General features: G+C 34.8%; 1 protein-coding gene across 5 annotated transcripts in view; it reads left to right on the top strand.

Moving 5' to 3' along the window:
- The window catches only part of ANKS1B (ankyrin repeat and sterile alpha motif domain containing 1B), a 407,202-nt gene that overhangs the window by 172,945 nt on the left and 215,006 nt on the right, over positions 1-19,251 (top strand). For all 5 annotated transcript variants that reach the window (XM_085223686.1, XM_085223680.1, XM_085223692.1 and 2 more), the window contains exons 13-14: positions 16,333-16,916; positions 18,911-18,983. In XM_085223686.1, coding sequence (XP_085079812.1) covers positions 16,333-16,916; positions 18,911-18,983 — 657 coding nt within the window. The remainder of the gene's footprint in view (positions 1-16,332; positions 16,917-18,910; positions 18,984-19,251) is intronic.

Raw genomic sequence — 19,251 nt, 5'->3', positions numbered from 1 at the left:
ATTGTCTTTTGTATCCAGCAGAGCTTGCGTAAAATCTTATTTTCCCTGACTGGAAGGAAAATTACCACTTCAGGTAGTTCAGATTTTTCACTGAAATCAGCACTGATTCAACTGGATAACACAATTTATTTTTGGAAGGGGCAATCTCTTAACAGAGTGCTCACAGTGAACAGCTGCTACAGAGTAACATCTTATATCATTACAGCTGCCTTCAGTGTAATTTAATGACTCAGCCTTAGTTTGATACCAAGACTAGAAGCTGAAATTATTTTCATTTTTTCTCTTTCCATCCTTCCAAAAAAATGTTTTCTTCAGAATTAAATGACTTATATCTTCATGACTTGATGGACACAATTCATAGCAGTTTGTAAAATTCTAATATGTGCTCTCTTTTAAAGAATTCAGTTACTCTCCAGGGGAGAGTTGTGGAGTCTCCTTCTCTGGAGATATTCAAGTCTCGCCTGGATGCCTACCTGTGCGACCTGGTGTAGGGAACCTGCTTTGGCAGGGGGGTTGGTCTCGATGATCTCTAGAGGTCCCTTCCAACCCCTACAATTCTGTGATTCTGTGATTCTGTGAATCAGAGAAGAACTTGGGGGTCCTGGTGGATGAAAAGCTGAATGTGAGCCAGCAATATGCTCTTGCATTCCGGAAGGCCAACTGTATCCTGGGCTGCACCAAAACAGGGATGGCCAGCAGGAACAGGGAGGGGACTGTCCCCTTCTACTCTGCCCTCATGAGGCCCCATCTGGCGTACTGCATCCAGGTCTGGGGTCCCCAACACAAGGGGGATACAGAGCTGTTGGAGCAGGTCCAGAAGAGGGCCATGAAGATGACCAGAGGACTGGAGCACCTCTGCTGTGAAGAAAGGTTGAGGGCCTTGAGCTAGTTTAGCTTGGAAAAGAAAAGGCTGTGCGGAGACCTCATTGTGGCTTTTTAGTATTTAGAGGAAGCTTATAAACAGGAGTGGTACTGACTTTTATACATGGACAGGTAAGGATAGGACTAAGGGGAATGGTTTTAAACTGAAAGTGGAGAGATTTAGGTTAGATGTTAGGTGGAAATCATTTACTTAGAAGATGGTGAAACACTGATATAGGCTGCCCAGAAAGGCTGTGGATGCCCCATCCCTGGAGACATTCAAGATCAGGTTGGATGAGGCCCTGGGCACCCAGATCCCTGTCCATGACAGGGGGTTGGAATTAGATGAAGTTTAAGGTCCTTTCCAACCTAAGCCATCCTATGAGTCTATGAAATATGGAAAAAAATCAAGTTTCTTTCTAAACAGTTTAAATTTTTATTCACACCTTTATTTAGGACATTTTGAATATTCTACCATGAAAAAAATCAGCTGAATTACATTTTTCTTCCAACACTTAATAGCTTCATGTTGTGAATTTAGTTGAATTATTATTATTCACCTTATCTGCGTCACACGTGCAAAGATGTCTTCTAAGAAAGCATCTCTGTGTTCCCAAATTCCCAAGCAAAAACAGTTTGGAACCTTGAAAATAATTCAAATACTGGAAATTTGGCATGATGACAGATTTATGAGAAAACCTTATGCGGTATTCTTACTGACAGATATGCAAAATTCCCACTGAAATTGTGGGGAAGCAATGTTTTGCAAGAAGATAGAAATCTTCAAGCTGGAGGCATTATTACTGGAAGCAACTACTTGGAGACCACTGTAGTGAGTGGTGGCAGAGTTGTGATTGGAGTAGGATATGAGAGAAGATGACATGGATCTACAAAATGATTGTTGATGCCTTCTGTCTTCATTACAATTAGTTAAGCTTTGCCTTCCTCTTTTTGCAAATATTATTGGAATTCTCAAAGATTTTTCATCAAGCTTCTGAAGCGTTGATTTTTCTTTGTGCTGCTCAGATCAGCAGTGATTATGGTATTCACTTCCAGCCCAGAAACTTGGCTTCCATCTTTTACTACCTGACCTTTCCTCCTTTTATTTTGGTTTGGAATGCTGCTTGTTTAATTTTTTGTTTTGTTTGTTTCCAAGTTTTTCTGGAATTTTGCAACAACTGATAAGAAATTACTTGAGGTGAAGGATACTGAGCTGAGATCCATAAATATAGTAATATCTGTTTATATATAAGATTGCACAGCAGAAGGAAAGCTGTGTAAGGACTGAGAAGTTGTCTTTGAAAAAAATCTCTTTAACGACTGAAGTTTATCTTGGCATAAAAATAAATATTCTTCACTTCCTTGCAAAATTAAATGTATTACCAAATGTAATTCCATTATTATTTCATTGTTGTCTCACTGTTTAGGAAAGTCTCATTTAAACATGATTGACCTCAGAAAAGGTGCATAGTAGAACTAATATTTTACGATAGATATCAAACTGAGCAGCGGTCATTAAACAAGTATTTAAAAACCTCTGCTTGTGTCTGGGCAGAAATTTGATTTGCAACAGCTGTGAAAATAAAAGAGAGGCATCTTATTTTGGTGTCTTGATTAAGTGAGCTGCCTGATAGAAGACAGAGATGCAGCAAGAAGGGAGGAGAGAAGAACAGTTTTGTTACCATGCCATAGTTCTCTGGAACTGGAATTCAGACTCTTCCATTATGCCCCCTTAGCTTCTGCTTCTTTTTTCCCACTTTCCTTTTCTAATTTACTATTCTTGAATATTTAGAAACATAAATATGAGAAATAAGACTATTTTTACACACTTAAAATCTTTGAATTTTTTTTTTTAATTTTCAAGCTATGTTTTATGTATTACATTTATCATATAGTGTAAAATGAGATCTTAGGAGCTCTGCGTTTCACAAATATTTCAGTAAAGATTAAATAGTAAAAGGACAAGCCAAAGTTTAGAAGTGAAAACTGATTTTCATATTTAGTATCCTAGTGATGCATAATATTTATAGGTTTTTTTTGTTTTGTTTTGTTTTTTTACATCTTTCAGTAATGGGTCTGAATACTGTTTAGGGACATAAACCTCCTATAATTCTATGTTCTTACATGCAGGAGAAGTTCAAAAGGGATTTCCTGACCTTAAGTTTATGAGTTTGAGTTACCAACAACTGTGGTGATATTCATTTTTAAGACATTTTACCATACGTATCAGCTTCAGAAGACAGGCTAATGCTGTCCTAAACTCTAGTCCTCTTTAGATGTTTTTCTCTCTCTTTCTCTCTCTTTTTTTTTTTTTTTTTTTTTAAGTTTGACCAAGGTACAGTACATATCAACAGACAGGATTGGAAGAAAAGAATATGCTTTAAAAAAAAAAAAAGCCTTTCATTCTTTGCTCACTAGTATGGGAGATATTCCACTTATTTTAAGATTTACCTTGCTCTTTAGTTTCTGAGCAAAAGCTTTAAATAGGTTAATGCCTTATTTTCTATTTAAAGACTTGAAAAAAAAACACAATTTTCTCTTAACATAGTGAAAAGCAAGTAAACATGTCACAATTTGTAGTTCACTCCTTGTTAATTTAAAAACTTCTTGCACACTGAATATAAATTATTAATGCATGTCTCTTGTTCCCACCACCCCTAGTAACCTTCTTTCATTTCAGTAGGTATGGGCAGAATAATAACATAATTGGAAGTGCTAACACTACTGTAACATTCCAGGTAAACTAGTCCAGAAATGAACATCTCTACTTTTTTTTATTGTATTCCTTTTTTATATATTTACATGAAAATATTAAGGTAATTTAATATTAATATTAAATTAATTCTTAGCATTTCATATTTGTATCTCGTGAGATTTTTGAATGCTTTTAAAAAATCATGAAAACTATTTGTACATTTTAAAAAATCATTGTTAGGAGGAAATGGCTCTCTCATTTGGCTTTTGAATATTTGGTCTTCAGAATGGCTGCCTTCTTTTCCTTTTTATTTTCACTGTTTTCTCTTCCTTTCTTCTCCATTTTTTCTTTCCTGTTAGATACAAAACAAGAGCAATAAAGTGTTTGCCCATATTTAATCAAAACATTATTAAAATGCTTTTATAATCATTTCTGATCATTTAACAATATTTTTTTTTCCCTAAAATTAAAAACAGCAACAAAAAATCTGTAAGCTTTAATTCTGTACTGAAATCTGTCACAGTACTATGTGGTAAGTTGAGCTGCTGATTTCTATTTCTTTTTTTTAAAGAGGGAAAATTTCTCTTATTTTATATTTCTCGGGAGACTTCGATCATTTGATTTCCAATTTATTCCAAATGAGGAATATGCTAATTAAAACAATTGTAATATTGTTTCTGCAATTATTTGTTAATTATGATAGATTTAATGAAGTACTTCTATATGCTTAGTTCTCCTGAGTGTGCTGGGCAGGTTAGACAATTTTTTGGAGCAGCACTTCAAGTCTGCATCAAAGAAAACACAGGGAAGTTCACTGTTATTTCAAAGCAGGTTGATCTTGAACCTCCATAGAGCTGTATAGGAGCAACAGTTGATTTGAGGCAAGCAAGGGATTGTCTTTTTCAATAATACAATATTCATTTTTCTACAACTATCAATTTAATTGAAATACGAAGTTTTATGATTCTGTTACAATCCCTTTGACTCATAAAGTATTCTAATGACCCAATTCTACTACATGACCTCTCATCAGAAGTAAAAATTAGCAAAATAGTAATGATGGGTCAACACATGAAAGACAGGAATTAATTATTTGATTACTTGTGAAGTTTAATATTAATAAAGAATCTGCATGCCACTAATTGCCCTAAAATTGAGAACTGAAGAGAGATAGAAAGCATGCTCATTGCAATCAACAACAAGGTCATTTTCATAGAAGAGTTCCTTTGTGGGTCAAAATCAGGGAGTCTGAAGTTTAATTAATACAAGACGGTGGTTCACACTAACATTTATTGTCATAATAATAATTCATAACTGTAGAACAGCTGATCTCTCTGATCTGGTGAGCAGTGACAGGACCCAAGGAAATGGCAGGCAACTCCATAAAGGGGGAAGACTCAGGTTGGGAATTAGGAACACATTCTTCACCAGAAGGTGGCTGGGCACTGGAACAGACTCCCCACAGCAGTGGGCATGACCCCAAGCTGACATAGTTCAAAGTGTTTGGACTCTCAGAAATATAGTTTGAATTTTGAGTAGTCCTGTGTGGAGCCCTGAGTTGGCCTTCATAATACTTTGGTCCCCTCTAATTTAGAATATGCTGTGATTATGCACATTATTCTAAGAAAATTGTGTTCTTAGTAGGTGTAATGTAATTGAAAAGAAAAACAACTTGGTCCTTTAGGAAGTATCCATCTAATGTATATAATAGAGTCAAGCTGAGCTGACCCTTACATTGTGGAGAATTATTATCCTTTTTTGAGTGGCAGAATTCTGTGAAGGTGACTGAAGATGTTGTCAGTACCTATGTCACTGCACTTCTTTCATTGTTGCCACCTCAAAGAGAGTTCAGCAGAGCAGTTTCCATGAGTGCTTTCTCATCCATTTAAAGCAAAATAAGCCAAAAAAACACAGCTACTTTACCTAAATTGACACAACTGTTTTGCCCTAAGCAGATCAAAAGCCATTCTTACAAATGACTCTGGCAGTAGAGCTGTTGGAATTATACCTTCTGACTGAAGAGTATGTGGCAATATTTTCTGTTACCACAGATATTTGCTAAATGAAGCTCTGTCCTGTAACTCTCACATGATCTTGAGAGAAGTTTAATCATTCAGCATTACTATGAGTAGCATTTGCATTGCATGTCTTTTCAGCCAATTATGTAAGTGGATTTTTAATTGGATTGATCTGTATCCACCTCTGTAGATCAAAAACAAGAATGGAAGCCCCTCTGTTTCTATCCAAAAGAACTGACCTATATTTGGGAAAATAAAGGAAATGTCTCTGTGGGAGCTTGTGACCAGCAACTAGTTAGAATTATTCATATCGTTCTTCATAGTCATATTTTTAATTAATGTGAGAACACCAAGTAGAAAAGAAGTATTAAAATGAAATTTTGTCTTATATATATCTGTTGTTTTAGGACAAGGAGAAAATTTCTGTAAGTGCTGATAAAATACAGTTACACAAATGCTAATGCAAGTAGTCTTAAAGGGACTGGTTTGCAAATTTTGCTTGAAACAGCTGCAAATCAATAATTTCTCTTTCCTATTTTCAGCTGGTCCTTATAGCTCTCTGGATGCTTTTTGTTCTATGCTAGTAAGGGACTTTAATAATATAACATTTGTGGTGGAACCTGAAAGTTGTCATCTTTTAAGCTTGTTCACTGTTCTTCCATGTTTGAACTATTTTCTAATGCTTGCTTTTCCTGTAACTAAATCTGGAAATGATCTAGTGCATTTCTTCATTCTGTTAGCTTAATAAAGCTTCACATTGACATTCTTAACAGTGATAGTCAATTCAGAGCTGGTTAATTCCATGATCCAAATGCACATAACCTTCCAAAATGTCCTGAGCTGATATCTGATATCATTTCGTGCTCAGTGATATCCAGATGATCATACTTCTTAATCTGGGTTATTTGGTAGATTAATAATGGGTTATTTGGTAGATTTATCCAACGATCTACTTAAAATGCTTTGTTTTGAATTCCTGTCAAATGTGTGTCCGAGTCAGTACAGTGAGGTATATGCAGAGAATTTCTTCAAAACATAATTTAATTTACAGTAATAGATTTTTTTGAGATCTGTTGTCTATATGGATACCACCATCTCTACTCCATGTCTGCTAGCACTTGACTACAATGAAGCAATTCAAGTACATGAACAGAGATGTCTATACCATTTGCAATAACCCAGAAACATTTTCTGTCTTTATCTACTTTCCCAGAAAGACTCAGGATTCTATTAATATGAGTGTCAGCCCTTGCAGCCAGTTTGGATACCTTACTGTGTCAAGAATGTCCATAGAGATCTGTATTTAGTCACCTGAATTTCTTCTCTCTTTTCACAGAATCTGCTTTTAAATATTGTAATGTGATGCTACCTTCCAAAGTAATTTGTGAAAAGTAAATTTTTTTAGAGGTTGTCACTGTATCTAGAAAAATAATATTAGCTAAATTCTTTTGCATGTAATTTTTTAGCTTCACAGAGTCATGGATTGCTTTAGGTCTGGAAGTGATCTGGTCCAACTCCCTGATTAAGCAGGGACACCTTGGGTAGGTTGCCCAGGACCATGTCTAGACTGTTTATTTGCTGTTTTTCTTTCTTTGATTGATTGATTTAAGATCAGTTATATTTTATAAATACTTTTCAAGATAATTTATATTCTACAAAGTATTGGAAAACTTTGCAGTTCCAGATGTAATCTTCCATGACTATGACTGTATCTACCTCTAGAACTCTACTATAGTTCTACAGTCAGATATTTTTAGACATTTTTGAGATTTAGACACTTAATGTCCTTACTGCTTTATTTCTACTCCCTAGCAAGAAATTTTGCAAGAAGCAGTACCACTTCTTCAGTATTACTTTTCTTCTCAGGAACAGCATTAAATAAGGCCACTAGTGTTGAGGCTTTTATTTTGCATTATTTCTTATTTAAGGATTGGTTCAATATTTACAGACTTTGAAACTAAATTATAAGATGAAACAGAGTGTAGATAAGCATGTTTTTGTGATGAGAGGAGAGGAAGAGGGAGGAAAGGAGATTCACAGAATCACATACTCATAAGGCTTGGAAGGGACCTCTGGAGATCATCATGTCCAACTGCCTTGCTAAAGCAGGTTCCCTACAGTAGGTCACACAGGTAGGTGTGTGATGACACCAAGCTAAGTGATGCAGTTGATACAGGAGGAAGAAGAGATGCCATCCGGAGGGACCTTTATAAACTCAAAGGATAGGCCCATGTAAACCTAATGAGGTTCAACAAAGGAAAGTACAAGGTTTCACACCTGGGCCAGAGTAATCCCAGATATTAATACAGACTGGGAGAGGCCTCTTGAGATGGACTTAGGAGTCCTGGTAGAAAAACTTAACATGAACTAGCAGTGTGTGCTTGCAGTCTGGCAGCAGTGTCTTAAGCTATATCACAATAGGGTGGCTAGAAAGGAGAAGGAGGTGATTATCCCTCTCTACACTAATGAGGTCCGATCTGGAATATTGTGTCCAAGTCTGGGGCTGGCTGTACAGGAAAGATGTCAAGCTTTTGGAGAAGGTCCTAAGGATAGCTGTGAAGGTAGTCAAAGGGCTGGAGCATTTCTCCCATGAAGGCAGGCTGAAGGAGCTGGGCTTATTTGGTCTGGAAAAGAAAAAAAAAACAAAACTGTGGGGAGACCGCATTATTGTCTTCTATTATTTAAAGGGAAATTAAACAGGAGATAAATTAACTTTTTACAGGGGTAGACAGTGATAAGACAAGGGGGAATGGTTTTAAACTAAAACAGGGAAGATTTAGGTTAGATGTTAGGGGAAAGTTTTTCACTGAGAGGGTGGAGAGATGCTGGAACTCACCAGGCTGCCCAGAGAAATTGTGGATGCACTATCCCTGGAGATGTTCATGACCAAGTTGGATTGGGCCCTGGACAACCTGATTTAGTACTTGATCTAGTGGTTGGCAACCCTGCCTGTGGCAGCAGGTTGGACTTAATGATCCTTGAGGTCTCTTCTAACCCAAGCAATTCTATGACTCTGTACTGCTTCTGCTTGGAGACACTGTAATGTTACTTAAGCAAATCCTTTATTCCATCTAGAAGTGTTGAAATTGTTGAGCAAAATCTCCATTTAGAAGTAGCACTTTAAAAATTCATTATTTTTCCAATCTCCTTTGCATTGTCAATTAGTAAGCTTTGTTCCTAGTTGGTGAAGGACTTTCTTATTCATTCCTTCTTTGCTTTTGATGTATGAAATATCAGCAGTGGAACAATTTCATTAGATTCTTCCAGATTTCATTAGAATCTTTTAGGCTGGATGTGGCTCTGGGCAGCCTGGTCTAGTGGCTGGTGACCCTGCATATAGCAGGGGGGTTGAAACTAGATGATCATTATTGTGGTCCTTTTCAACCCAGGCCATTCTATGATTCTATGATTCATCAAATAGATCTGGTTTCAAGAGCTCATCTGTTATATTAATGTTGGTTTGCACAGATTTTAGTTATTAAGTGTCACCAGATTTTCCTTTTTTCCTCTTCCCTGCTGTATTATGTTGTCAAATTAACAGGCACTTTCTGAGTACAGCCACATCCCACTCAACTGCTAGCTTTCTCCTGCAAGAGATTACCACAGAATTTATCAATGCAATTATATGTGAGCTTTCTGCAAAATTACATTTTGCATCAATATCCATTCATTTTGTAGAATTTCTTATGAAAGATTGCTTGAGTGTTACAAAGTTTTACTGATTTTTTTTTTTTTTAATATTCTTTTTGCTGCATGGCAGACTTGAGATATTCTAACAGAATTTTAGCTTGAACCTGGGTGTTGAAATAGTCCAGTGAATCACTAGGAGGATGTTGAACATTATTTCTTTTCATTAATTCTTTAATCTATAAATCTGTAAACATATGTAAGAATTCTTATTTTGAAGAGCAGGTATAAGGCACATTCTTGTGGTGTGAAATGTGATGTTTCATGAAACTCTGTCTCTCATTAAGATATCATTCCTTATATAGTCACATAGAAAGAAATCCTCATGGAAACAGCATTATGGAGGTGGCAGTTGCAGCTTTGTATTTTTGTCTGAGCTGAATCTTGAAGTTAAAGATTAACCCTGTGTGATCTATGTAAAAGTTGCATTTCTGGCTGCCTCAAATACAGAATGCACTGCACAAGAAAAAAAAATCATAAGAACGTGCAGGAAAGCAAACACAACTCTATAAAAAATAAAATATACTTGCACTGCATTGCACTTCTATTTCTGAAATTTTGAGCAAAAGCTATATTCAAATATTGTGATCTGCTTAGAATTAGCAATAATTACCGGCTAATATCCTTTACTGAAAGATTTTTACTTCATTAGAGCCTGGCAAGTCATGTTCAGAAAACTCCATGCCAAACTATACCCTCAAAATCTTTCTTATCTTCTGTAGTTTCTGATGGGTCAGTGTAAAACAGATTAGTAAAACATGGACAGTTAAACTTTTAGGAAGGTAGCAATAGTCAGTAGAATCCTTCTGTACACAGTCAAGTGCAGAGTGTAATGTTTCATGATTGATTTTGCAGTTATGACACTACTAAGAGCAAATATACAATCCACAGAGTCTTTTATTAGCATTCTCAAGGGACTACATGGCTTTGAGAAGCTGGTAGCATTGGAACCTGGGCACAGAGCCTGGAAACAATCGTCACCAGTAGATTTAGAAGGAAGCAGAAGAAGTAGCAGTCCAGTTGGACACTGTTTCTGTGCTGTTACTGTTGACAGCAGAAGCCAACATTCTTTATTAGTTGTTTAGTAATCATGTTGTATCTCTCACACAAGTTCATGGAACCTTGCTATAACATTTCCTAGAGTGAGAAAATGTAGCACTATCTCATCAAAGATATTTGCAGACAACAGAACTGCCACAAAAGATCTGGATCTTTCTTCAGCCTGGAGAAGAGAGCTCCAGTGGAACCTCATAGTGGCCTTCCAGTACCTGAAGTGGGCCTACAGGAAACCTGGGTTGGGATTTTTTATAAGGACATTTAGCAACAGGATGAGGGGAAATGGCTTTAAACTGGAAGAGGGTATATTTAGACTAGATATTGGGAAGAAATTCTTTCCTGTGAGGGTGGTGAGACACTGCAACAGGTTGTCCAACGAGGTTGAAGCATTCCCCTCCCTTGAAGCATTCAAGGCCAGGCTGGATGGGGGGTTAGAGCATCCTGGTCTATAGGGTAGATGTCCCTGCCAATAGTAAAGGGTTGGAACTAGAGATCATAATGGTCTCTTTCAACCCAAGCCATTCTGTGATTCTATGAATATTGCTACTTCAGTCTTTAAGTCTTCTTTCTTACACATATTCTTGTTGAAGTGTCCCATTTTATGATGTCACTTTGACAATATAACCAAGGTACAAGTGAAGGTGTGTCCAAAGCAATCTTTACTATGAAAATAAGATGATGTTTCTTACCATCCATCTATTTCAAATGGTTTTAACTTACATAAGTGGTAGGAAGGGACAAGAGTGTACTCTCCAATAATTACTCAGGTGTGTGTGTTTTATCTACCAATGCAGTGTGTGGATAAGATAGTTGAGATTATGATTTTTTGGTCAGATACTACATATGTGCAGAGTATACTCCTAAAAACATCTTTTTGGATCAAACAAGAACAGAGCATGATTATATTACTTGTGCAGGTTTCACAATACAGTTGTTACCATAACCATAGAACAAACTTCTAGTGGATTTTTATTTTACATTAGAAACTCGTGCCATGGCAACAACAATGCCTGTTAAAGATGTAACACTGGCATTTTAATTTTTAATCTATTACAGCTCTTTCATTACTACTATTAATAACTATGATTCTATTGAATGTATTTCAATTTTGAGGATGGAATCTCTTGAGATGCAAATGTGAATAAGCTGACTTCCAACTTTACATGAATGCAAAATTTCTAAGTGAAAAATGGTATTCCACAGAGATCCATGCATGTACCACAAGCAACTGTGCTGGGATAAACCAGCGTGTAAATAGCTGATTGAATTGCTGTCTGCTGCCTAAATGCCAGCAATACTTATCTGTAGCTCTGAGATTATGGTAGAATTGAATTAATTTTGTTCCAAATGCAATACAGATATGGCAGTATCACAGTGATTTTCGTAAGTAATGGGAAAGCTGTGGGTGCACTTGTAACAATACTAAAGTTCTATTTATGTTGTGGTATTTAGGGTAATATTTACAAGTAAAAAGATAAAAAGAGATGACAAGCAATATATGGTGAGGAAGCAGGATCTAAGATCTTTTTCTATTGGATTTTTTTTTCTTTTTAAGGTTACAAAAATAACATTGATACAAAAAGAAATCAAATAGTTTATAATCAGAAAGTTCCTTCCATCAGAATTTGATTCAAGAGCTTTACCCTCTCTGCCTATTTTCTTCTCTGGTATCCCCATATCTTCTATTCTCAGAAGCTTTATGCAAAAGACTGTGAAAAAGCAAAACTATTAAAATTAACAAATTGCTTACTGAATATTCATCTATGTAGTACAGTTTCATACAGTATTCTTTGCTAGTACCATTTGAGTTGGTTCTAAAAGACAAAGCAAAAGTGAAGCAACTAATGAAAAGGTTCAAAAACCTGATAAAATTAGGAAATGGAACAGTTTAGGAATTGACAGCCTGAATTTCTGAGATGTATAGATTTAAGATTAATTCCAACCACACAGGACATTGGCAGCTTATTAAATGAAACTTTCCAGTGCACAGAGGTGTTCAAAATAGAGGAATAATTGTGATATGTTTGAAAAAAATACAGGAAATAATAAACAATATACCACATTTTGAAAGCTAAGAAAGGAGGGATTATTTCGTTTAATGAAGACATATAGTTGCAGTTTTAGAGATGTTGTAATTTGAAAAAGATTCTGATATCTCATGCTTCAGTTACTGAAACAATAAATACTGATTTGTTAGGAAAAAAAACCTTACTCTAGGAAATTAATTTATGATTATTTATTGCAGGGATTTTTATTTTTTTTTTTTAACTCTGTGACTTATTTAGATCAATTCAATGAGTAATATGCTATTATATTGCTTAGAGTAGTGATATGGTCCAGTTCAATATTCTTCTTATTATATATTAGCTCCAGTAGAAAATGAAAAGAATATTTCAAAATTATATTTAAAGATATTTAAGGATTAAGTTACAAATTCAAAGATCAGATTTAGGAAGATTTAGAGTTATGATTGGATAATAGAAGACTTGTTTTGAAGGGACCTCTCAAGGTCATCTAATCCAGCACCCTGTTTGGATCATCAGATCAGACATGATCTTTCCTAGCCAACCTAAAAATCCTCCACAGATGGAGATGCCACCTGCCTGGATAATCTGTTCTACATGCTACATGCTTCTTAAAATTCATCATAACTGAACGCTCTATTTTCTTGACAACCCCACTCCTTTTTATTGCCCAATACAGTTTTGGTGTGCATTGTTCAAAATCATGGGGTGAAAGAAATATAGATATGAGATCTTTGCTTCCTTTGTAATATAGTTATCAAAGTTCTTAGTTAAAATTAAAGGTATGAAGGAAAATAAATAACAGCAGTGGCAGCTGAATACTGCACAGAGAATATTCCATCTCTGTTGGAGCTGTTTTTGATCAAAGAAAACCAAACTTTATCCAAGTAGTCATTAACAGCAAATTAACAACAAATGTTTTTTGAATGCTGAATTTGAGACTGGATCTGACTTATAGAACTACTGATGTCAATAACAACTTATAAAAAATAACAATGTATGTATATAACAACATATGATGTAAATAACAACAACAATAAAAAATATTTTATGTTGAATAATATTAAATACCATGGACAAAGCAAATTTCAAAGATTATCAAATTGAATGCCCGAAATCTGTGGATATGATCTTGTTGTGCCTTATTTCCTATTTGTCAAATTAAAATGTTATCACATATTAAATATTACAGCCTCACTTTATAAAGATACATGAATTCATATTTGTGAACTATGTGAATAATGATCATCATAAAAATTTTCATGAGCTGCTGATAAATTTGTCATTTTAAGAAGCGTTTCAATGATATGCAGTAATAAGTGCAGGTATGCAGGCAATAAGTCTACCCTTTTTGTACAAGGAGAATATAATATGTTGAATTGCTTCTCTTTCACTATGCAAACTTCAATCTGAACACTAAATGAAACAAGCAGTTGTTTCATTTTATTTTTTTTTTAATAGTAGGTGATTATGTAAAAAGTGAAAAACAGTGTTAACACAGAAGACTAAATGTTACACAGGCAATGTTTCCATCTTTCCTGTCTTAAAGTATTTGCATTTACATCTTGATGCCCTGTTGTTTTTCTAAAGGTGAAAGTTAGAGGTACAATAATATACATATTCTTATGTGTGCAATACAGTAACTGTACGTAAAGATCATGCTGCACTCAGTATGTTTATAATTTTTCTATCCATTGCAAAAGTCTTCCACTTCAAATAACATAATAACTGAAAATAATATTTTGATATGGTGTCACTGCACCACTGCTGTAAAGAAATGATATACACTTTTTAGTGGTCACTACATATATTTAATGACCACAGAAGAATGAGATTACTCAGGAACAATTTTTGTCTATAGGAGTAATGTAAACAAAATCAGGACATGAGATGATATTAGCACTGAACAGTCTGTACTGTTTAATTTTTATGTGGATTTTGGCAAGATTTAGCTAAGACCAAGTAGTACCCACTTAGACAGTGCCAGGATGTAGCTTAAGTTATAGCTGAGGTTGGAGACCATTCCCAATTACTGGATGTGCCAGCTGTCTTGGAGGTTAAACAAATAATTTTTCTAGATCCTAAGAATAGAATTATCCATTTTTACTAGTGTATTAGTTTACTAGTATATATGTAGAAAAGATATTACTGAAGTTTGTGTAGATATTAGTGAAATCCTTGACGTACAAGTATATGTCTTTTCTTTTCCCTGATTTACTCTTCCTTTTTTCTTTCCCAAAAAACACTTCTGTTTCTTAAGTGAATCCAGCAGACAGCTCTAAGTCTTGTCTCTGAAACAGTGGAATAGAATTCAGTTGATTATTAAGATGTCTGAGTGGAGGCATCTGATTATAGTCACTGGTAATCTAATCGATATAGTTAATAGAGAGTAATAAAAATAGTAACAAATGTGAAGTAAATAGATGAGTAAATAAATAAATAAGAGAATATAATAAATAAGTAGGAGTAAATAAATGTGGAGGGGGTTGGAAATGCATGATCCTTCAAGTCCCTTCCAACATGGGCCATTCTGTGATTCTGTGTGGTTCTGTAACACAGAGTATTACTATACAGAAAATAGCAATACAGAGAGTAATTCACTTGACCACAGTATTCAGTGTGTGGCACCACTATCTAGGATCTACTGACTGTCTAACTGGTCAGAGGCTACGGTGGAAGCTTGCATACTTAGTCTTACAAATATGTAAAAAGAGATGTCTTAATCTGAAGTTGAATCTCAGCTACTGAATTTTTCATGAAAATGAAAATCATCAAAATAAATCATTACATCATTAATATCTTTCATGCCACCTTCACCTTCTAAACTGTAGACCTGCAATTAATCCAGCAATTTTCAGTGATGAAAGAAAGTAAGAATGTCCTAAGTCCTCCTTTTCCCATGCAGATCTTTTAGCAGGTAATGGAAAACTCACATTACTTGGAAATTATGACACAATACTGTGTTTGAATCCTTCTGGTGGTTCTTGCTGTGCATATAGTCCTACAGTTAAGAGTCTGCTATATGTTTGTGCAACTTCTAGCAAGAATGAGGTGTCATCTCTCATGAAGTAGTTTCTGAAGATGCAACTGTTAGTGAGGATACGGTTATTTGGAATAGAATATGCTAACTTAATGCCACATCAATGCAATGATGTTATCCATAGGAACACTTTAAATGATTAATTAGAAAAAGGTTGAAAAAGGTCTCAGTAATTTTCTTCTGGTCCTTACGGAAACAGATAGAAAAAAAATATGTACACTGAGAATTCTGTCAAAAAGTATATTTTTCAGTAGCACTCTCTTTTTCTGCTAAATTTTTATAAAACTTGGTTCAGTTTTTAAAGAAAAAATCTTGATTTAAAACTATTTTACAAAGATTTCTATAATTCTGAAGCTATACCTGTAAGTTTCTTGAAATAAAAATACTCAGAATCTATTCTTTAGAGAGTGTAAAAAGGCACAATGGAGCAAATTCACTGTTTTTTAATAATGACTATTAAATTGGCTATTAAAAAATAAATTAGCAGTCCTGGCAATACAGATTCTTTGTGTTTTATTGCCTAGTAAGGAACTAGGTAATTCATTATACAAAGTTGTATATTTTGAACGCATTTCAGTTCAGTAACTAATTAAAAGAGACACCTCAAACTGATAAAATAGGAATGAACTGCTTTATTTTATAAATCTACTTTTTCCTGGAATGTACGTGTAATGCTGAGTAGTTTTGGCTGTCTTTCAGCCAGTCAGGATAAATTAAGCAAGTTCAAGGAGAGAATTGCTTTTTTAAGAGAATAATAAATCAATTCTTCTTGTATCTTTTCTTTCTGAATAAAAACAAAACAGAACAAAAAAAAACCCACAGGAAGCAAAAAAAAAAAAAAAAAGTAGATTTTGCAAAGTAAGTTTGTCATTGCTTATGGTATTTTATCATCCCGTTTTGTTGTTGTTGTTGTTGTTGTTTTTCCTTACAAGATATTCTCTTTCATTTCAGAGCGTCTTTGTCAGGGAGAAACGTCCACTGAAAGTGAGCTTCCTGAAGGTAACCCTACTGAGCAGTTTGCGGGCTTACTTCATGGCTCATCACCTGCATGTGACCCACCTGATAACCCACTCCAGCTGTACAGCAAGAGAAACCAGTGCAGTAGTCCACTGGACAAAAGCATTTTGAGCAAGAGCACAATGCAGCAGATGCAGCTACGGAAAGAAAGCAACACTGATCCTCCTGTTAAGAAAAAGAAGCCACCAGTTGTAAACAGAACCATATTTCATTCTAAAACTAAACCAGTAGAAAATCATACACTGGTTGGCACATCAACGAGGATAAGCGAACAGTGGGTGATTACTACTGGAGGATTTGTTGAGCGAGCATGCACACTTGGGAGAATACGATCTTTACCAAAGACTTTGCTTGAAATGCATTTGTGCAAAAATGTTTCAAAATCTGATTCTAATCTTATCACCCATCCACCAAGTGGCAAAAAAGCAAGAAGCAACTGGAGTGAACCCACACCAAGTCAACAGTGCTCCAAAGGAAATTCTGAGAGAACGCCTTCCTTCACATCAGAATGGGAAGAAGTAAGTTTTGGCCATTTTTAAGAACAAGCAAATATATAGTGTTGTGAAAATACTGTTATTTTTTCCATTTTCGAGATTAAATAACAAATAGATCTTCCACATTACAAATCCTGAGAATATACCATAGTGTAATGCAAAGTAGTTCGACAGCTGGCACAAAATGCCAGACATTTTTATTCAAAATGCTGTATTTTTAATGAAGTCTATTGTTTCCATAGTGAATGAAGTCAACTAGAAGTAATGCTATAATTTGTTGTGACATTGAATTTATTTTCCACTAAAGCCTTCACCGCTGACACTAATAAAATTGGAAGAAGTATTGTAGCAATGGCCATTATTTATATGTTCACTAATTATTTCCCACCACCGCAATGCTTCCCAACAAGAGACACGAGAAAACAGCAGGAATAGAGTCTAAGATTTTTGGTTGATTTTTCATTTCCCAAACCCTCTATGAATAACACACCCTCTAATGGTATACAACATTTGGCACACATTTGATTCTTGTGTGATGTGGGAATACACTTGTAGCTACAATGAACTCAGGGCTATTAAGATAAATTTCTGCCCTGACTCTATGATACACATGCTTGCTCATACAAAAGACTTTATTTTATTTTTACAGCTTGGTTTAAAGAAAGTTTTATACAGTTTTCTCCTAACTTTTTTTCTTTCTACTGTGCTAAGATTCAAAAAATGTAAGCAATTCTTCATAGACATGAAAGCCCAAATATTTCTGAGGTAGATCAAGAGTGTGAAGTGTTTTATGTTTACTGCTATTACAGAGAAGCAAGCATTTATCTTTAAAATGACTGCTGTGGGACTGTGTATGCATCTCCAGAGTACCCTTTTATTTCAGGAAAAAAATAAAATAAAAAAATAGAGTTTGTGTACTTGATTCTTTTCTAGGAAAATGTTTCCAGCTCATTTAAATGACTGGGTTAATAAGATATCTGAAGGTAATTTTTGTTTAAAGGAGAAACTTTCTCAGTGGAAAAGTACTTAGGATGAGATTGTGATTTTATTAGCCTAGTTATGTTGAAATCTTGAAATTAGTCAGTTTGCTTTTTCTGGAGTAGTTCAATGTTTTGTTGTTCTTAAATTAAGAAAAATGCAATTTATCAAAAAAGTAGGTATGAATTCTAAATCTGCAGATTCTTACATAAATCCCAAATTTTCTCTTGGCACCTGTGACAAATACATAGTATTAAAAAAGGAGTCAGTTTTCCCAGTAATCCTAGCATTAATGTTGGTAGAATCTAGTTCACTGTGTCTGCCTTCTAAGACAACCTTAGATTTTTTAGTTTTTTGTGTGTTCTGCTCTTATGGAAAATATAATAGGTATACATTCAGACATAGTCTGTACAGTGTAATTTAGAATTATGCAAATAAGCTTTGGGATGAATGTAGTGCTGTTTCACAAGTGGTACATGTGGGCACAGCTACATTTCATACCTATGCCAATGGCCTTGGGGCAGACAGAAAAAAGGGAGCTAGGAAGTTTTCTGGAAATCTTAATGAGAATGATTTAGTACTCTATAACGCACAAAAAATATTTTTATGCATTAATATTACTGCTTAAGTTGTCTTCTAATGAATTACATCAACCATCAAATAAAATAACCCTATACAATTAAAATCTATTCTGACAAAGATTTTAATATATGCTTTTTTCTCCTTTGTATCCCTGTACAGAAATATGACAAAGTAGTTTCAAAAACTGAGATGACCCTAATCATCAGTAGGACAGGAACTGTAGGTAAAGAAACATTAGTTTCATCAATTTCGAACTTTAGCTTTCAATGCGTTCAAATATGTTGCAAAATAAAAATTGAAGTGGAGACGTTAGTTGTCATCATTTCATTTTTGCCTTGTTCAATTTGCTTATACTGTTGCCTTAATGAGAGTAATAATGCCGGAATTTCACACATGAAAACCCAAAAATAATGAAGATGACACTCATCAATTGTTTTCACTGTTCATTTTTTTTGTAGATTGATAAAATCATGAGTTCCATAGATGCTGGAATTAATACTGGACTTGGAGAGATGAATGATCACATTACAAGTAAGGAAAAACAACTAACTCTTGTTTAATTATTAGTTGTCTATAGGGAAAGCACAGATAAGATATTGCTAAGTAACCTGCTGTGTTGAAATCATTTGAAAGTATTTGAATAACCATGAACAGAATCAATGTTGTTTACTTTTAGAGATGCATTAGGACCAGTATCCTGGAGCTGTTACTTTAAATAGCATATTGGAATCATTAATGTTGTTTTGAAATCTTATCAGAAAAATGCTTCTTATAATGAAGCCCTTCTACTAGAGAGATA

This window comes from Meleagris gallopavo, chromosome 1, assembly GCF_905368555.1.
Source record: "Meleagris gallopavo chromosome 1, MGAL_WU_HG_1.1, whole genome shotgun sequence".
Taxonomy (NCBI): Eukaryota; Metazoa; Chordata; class Aves; order Galliformes; family Phasianidae; genus Meleagris; species Meleagris gallopavo.
This window is presented reverse-complemented; position numbering and strand designations above follow the sequence as displayed.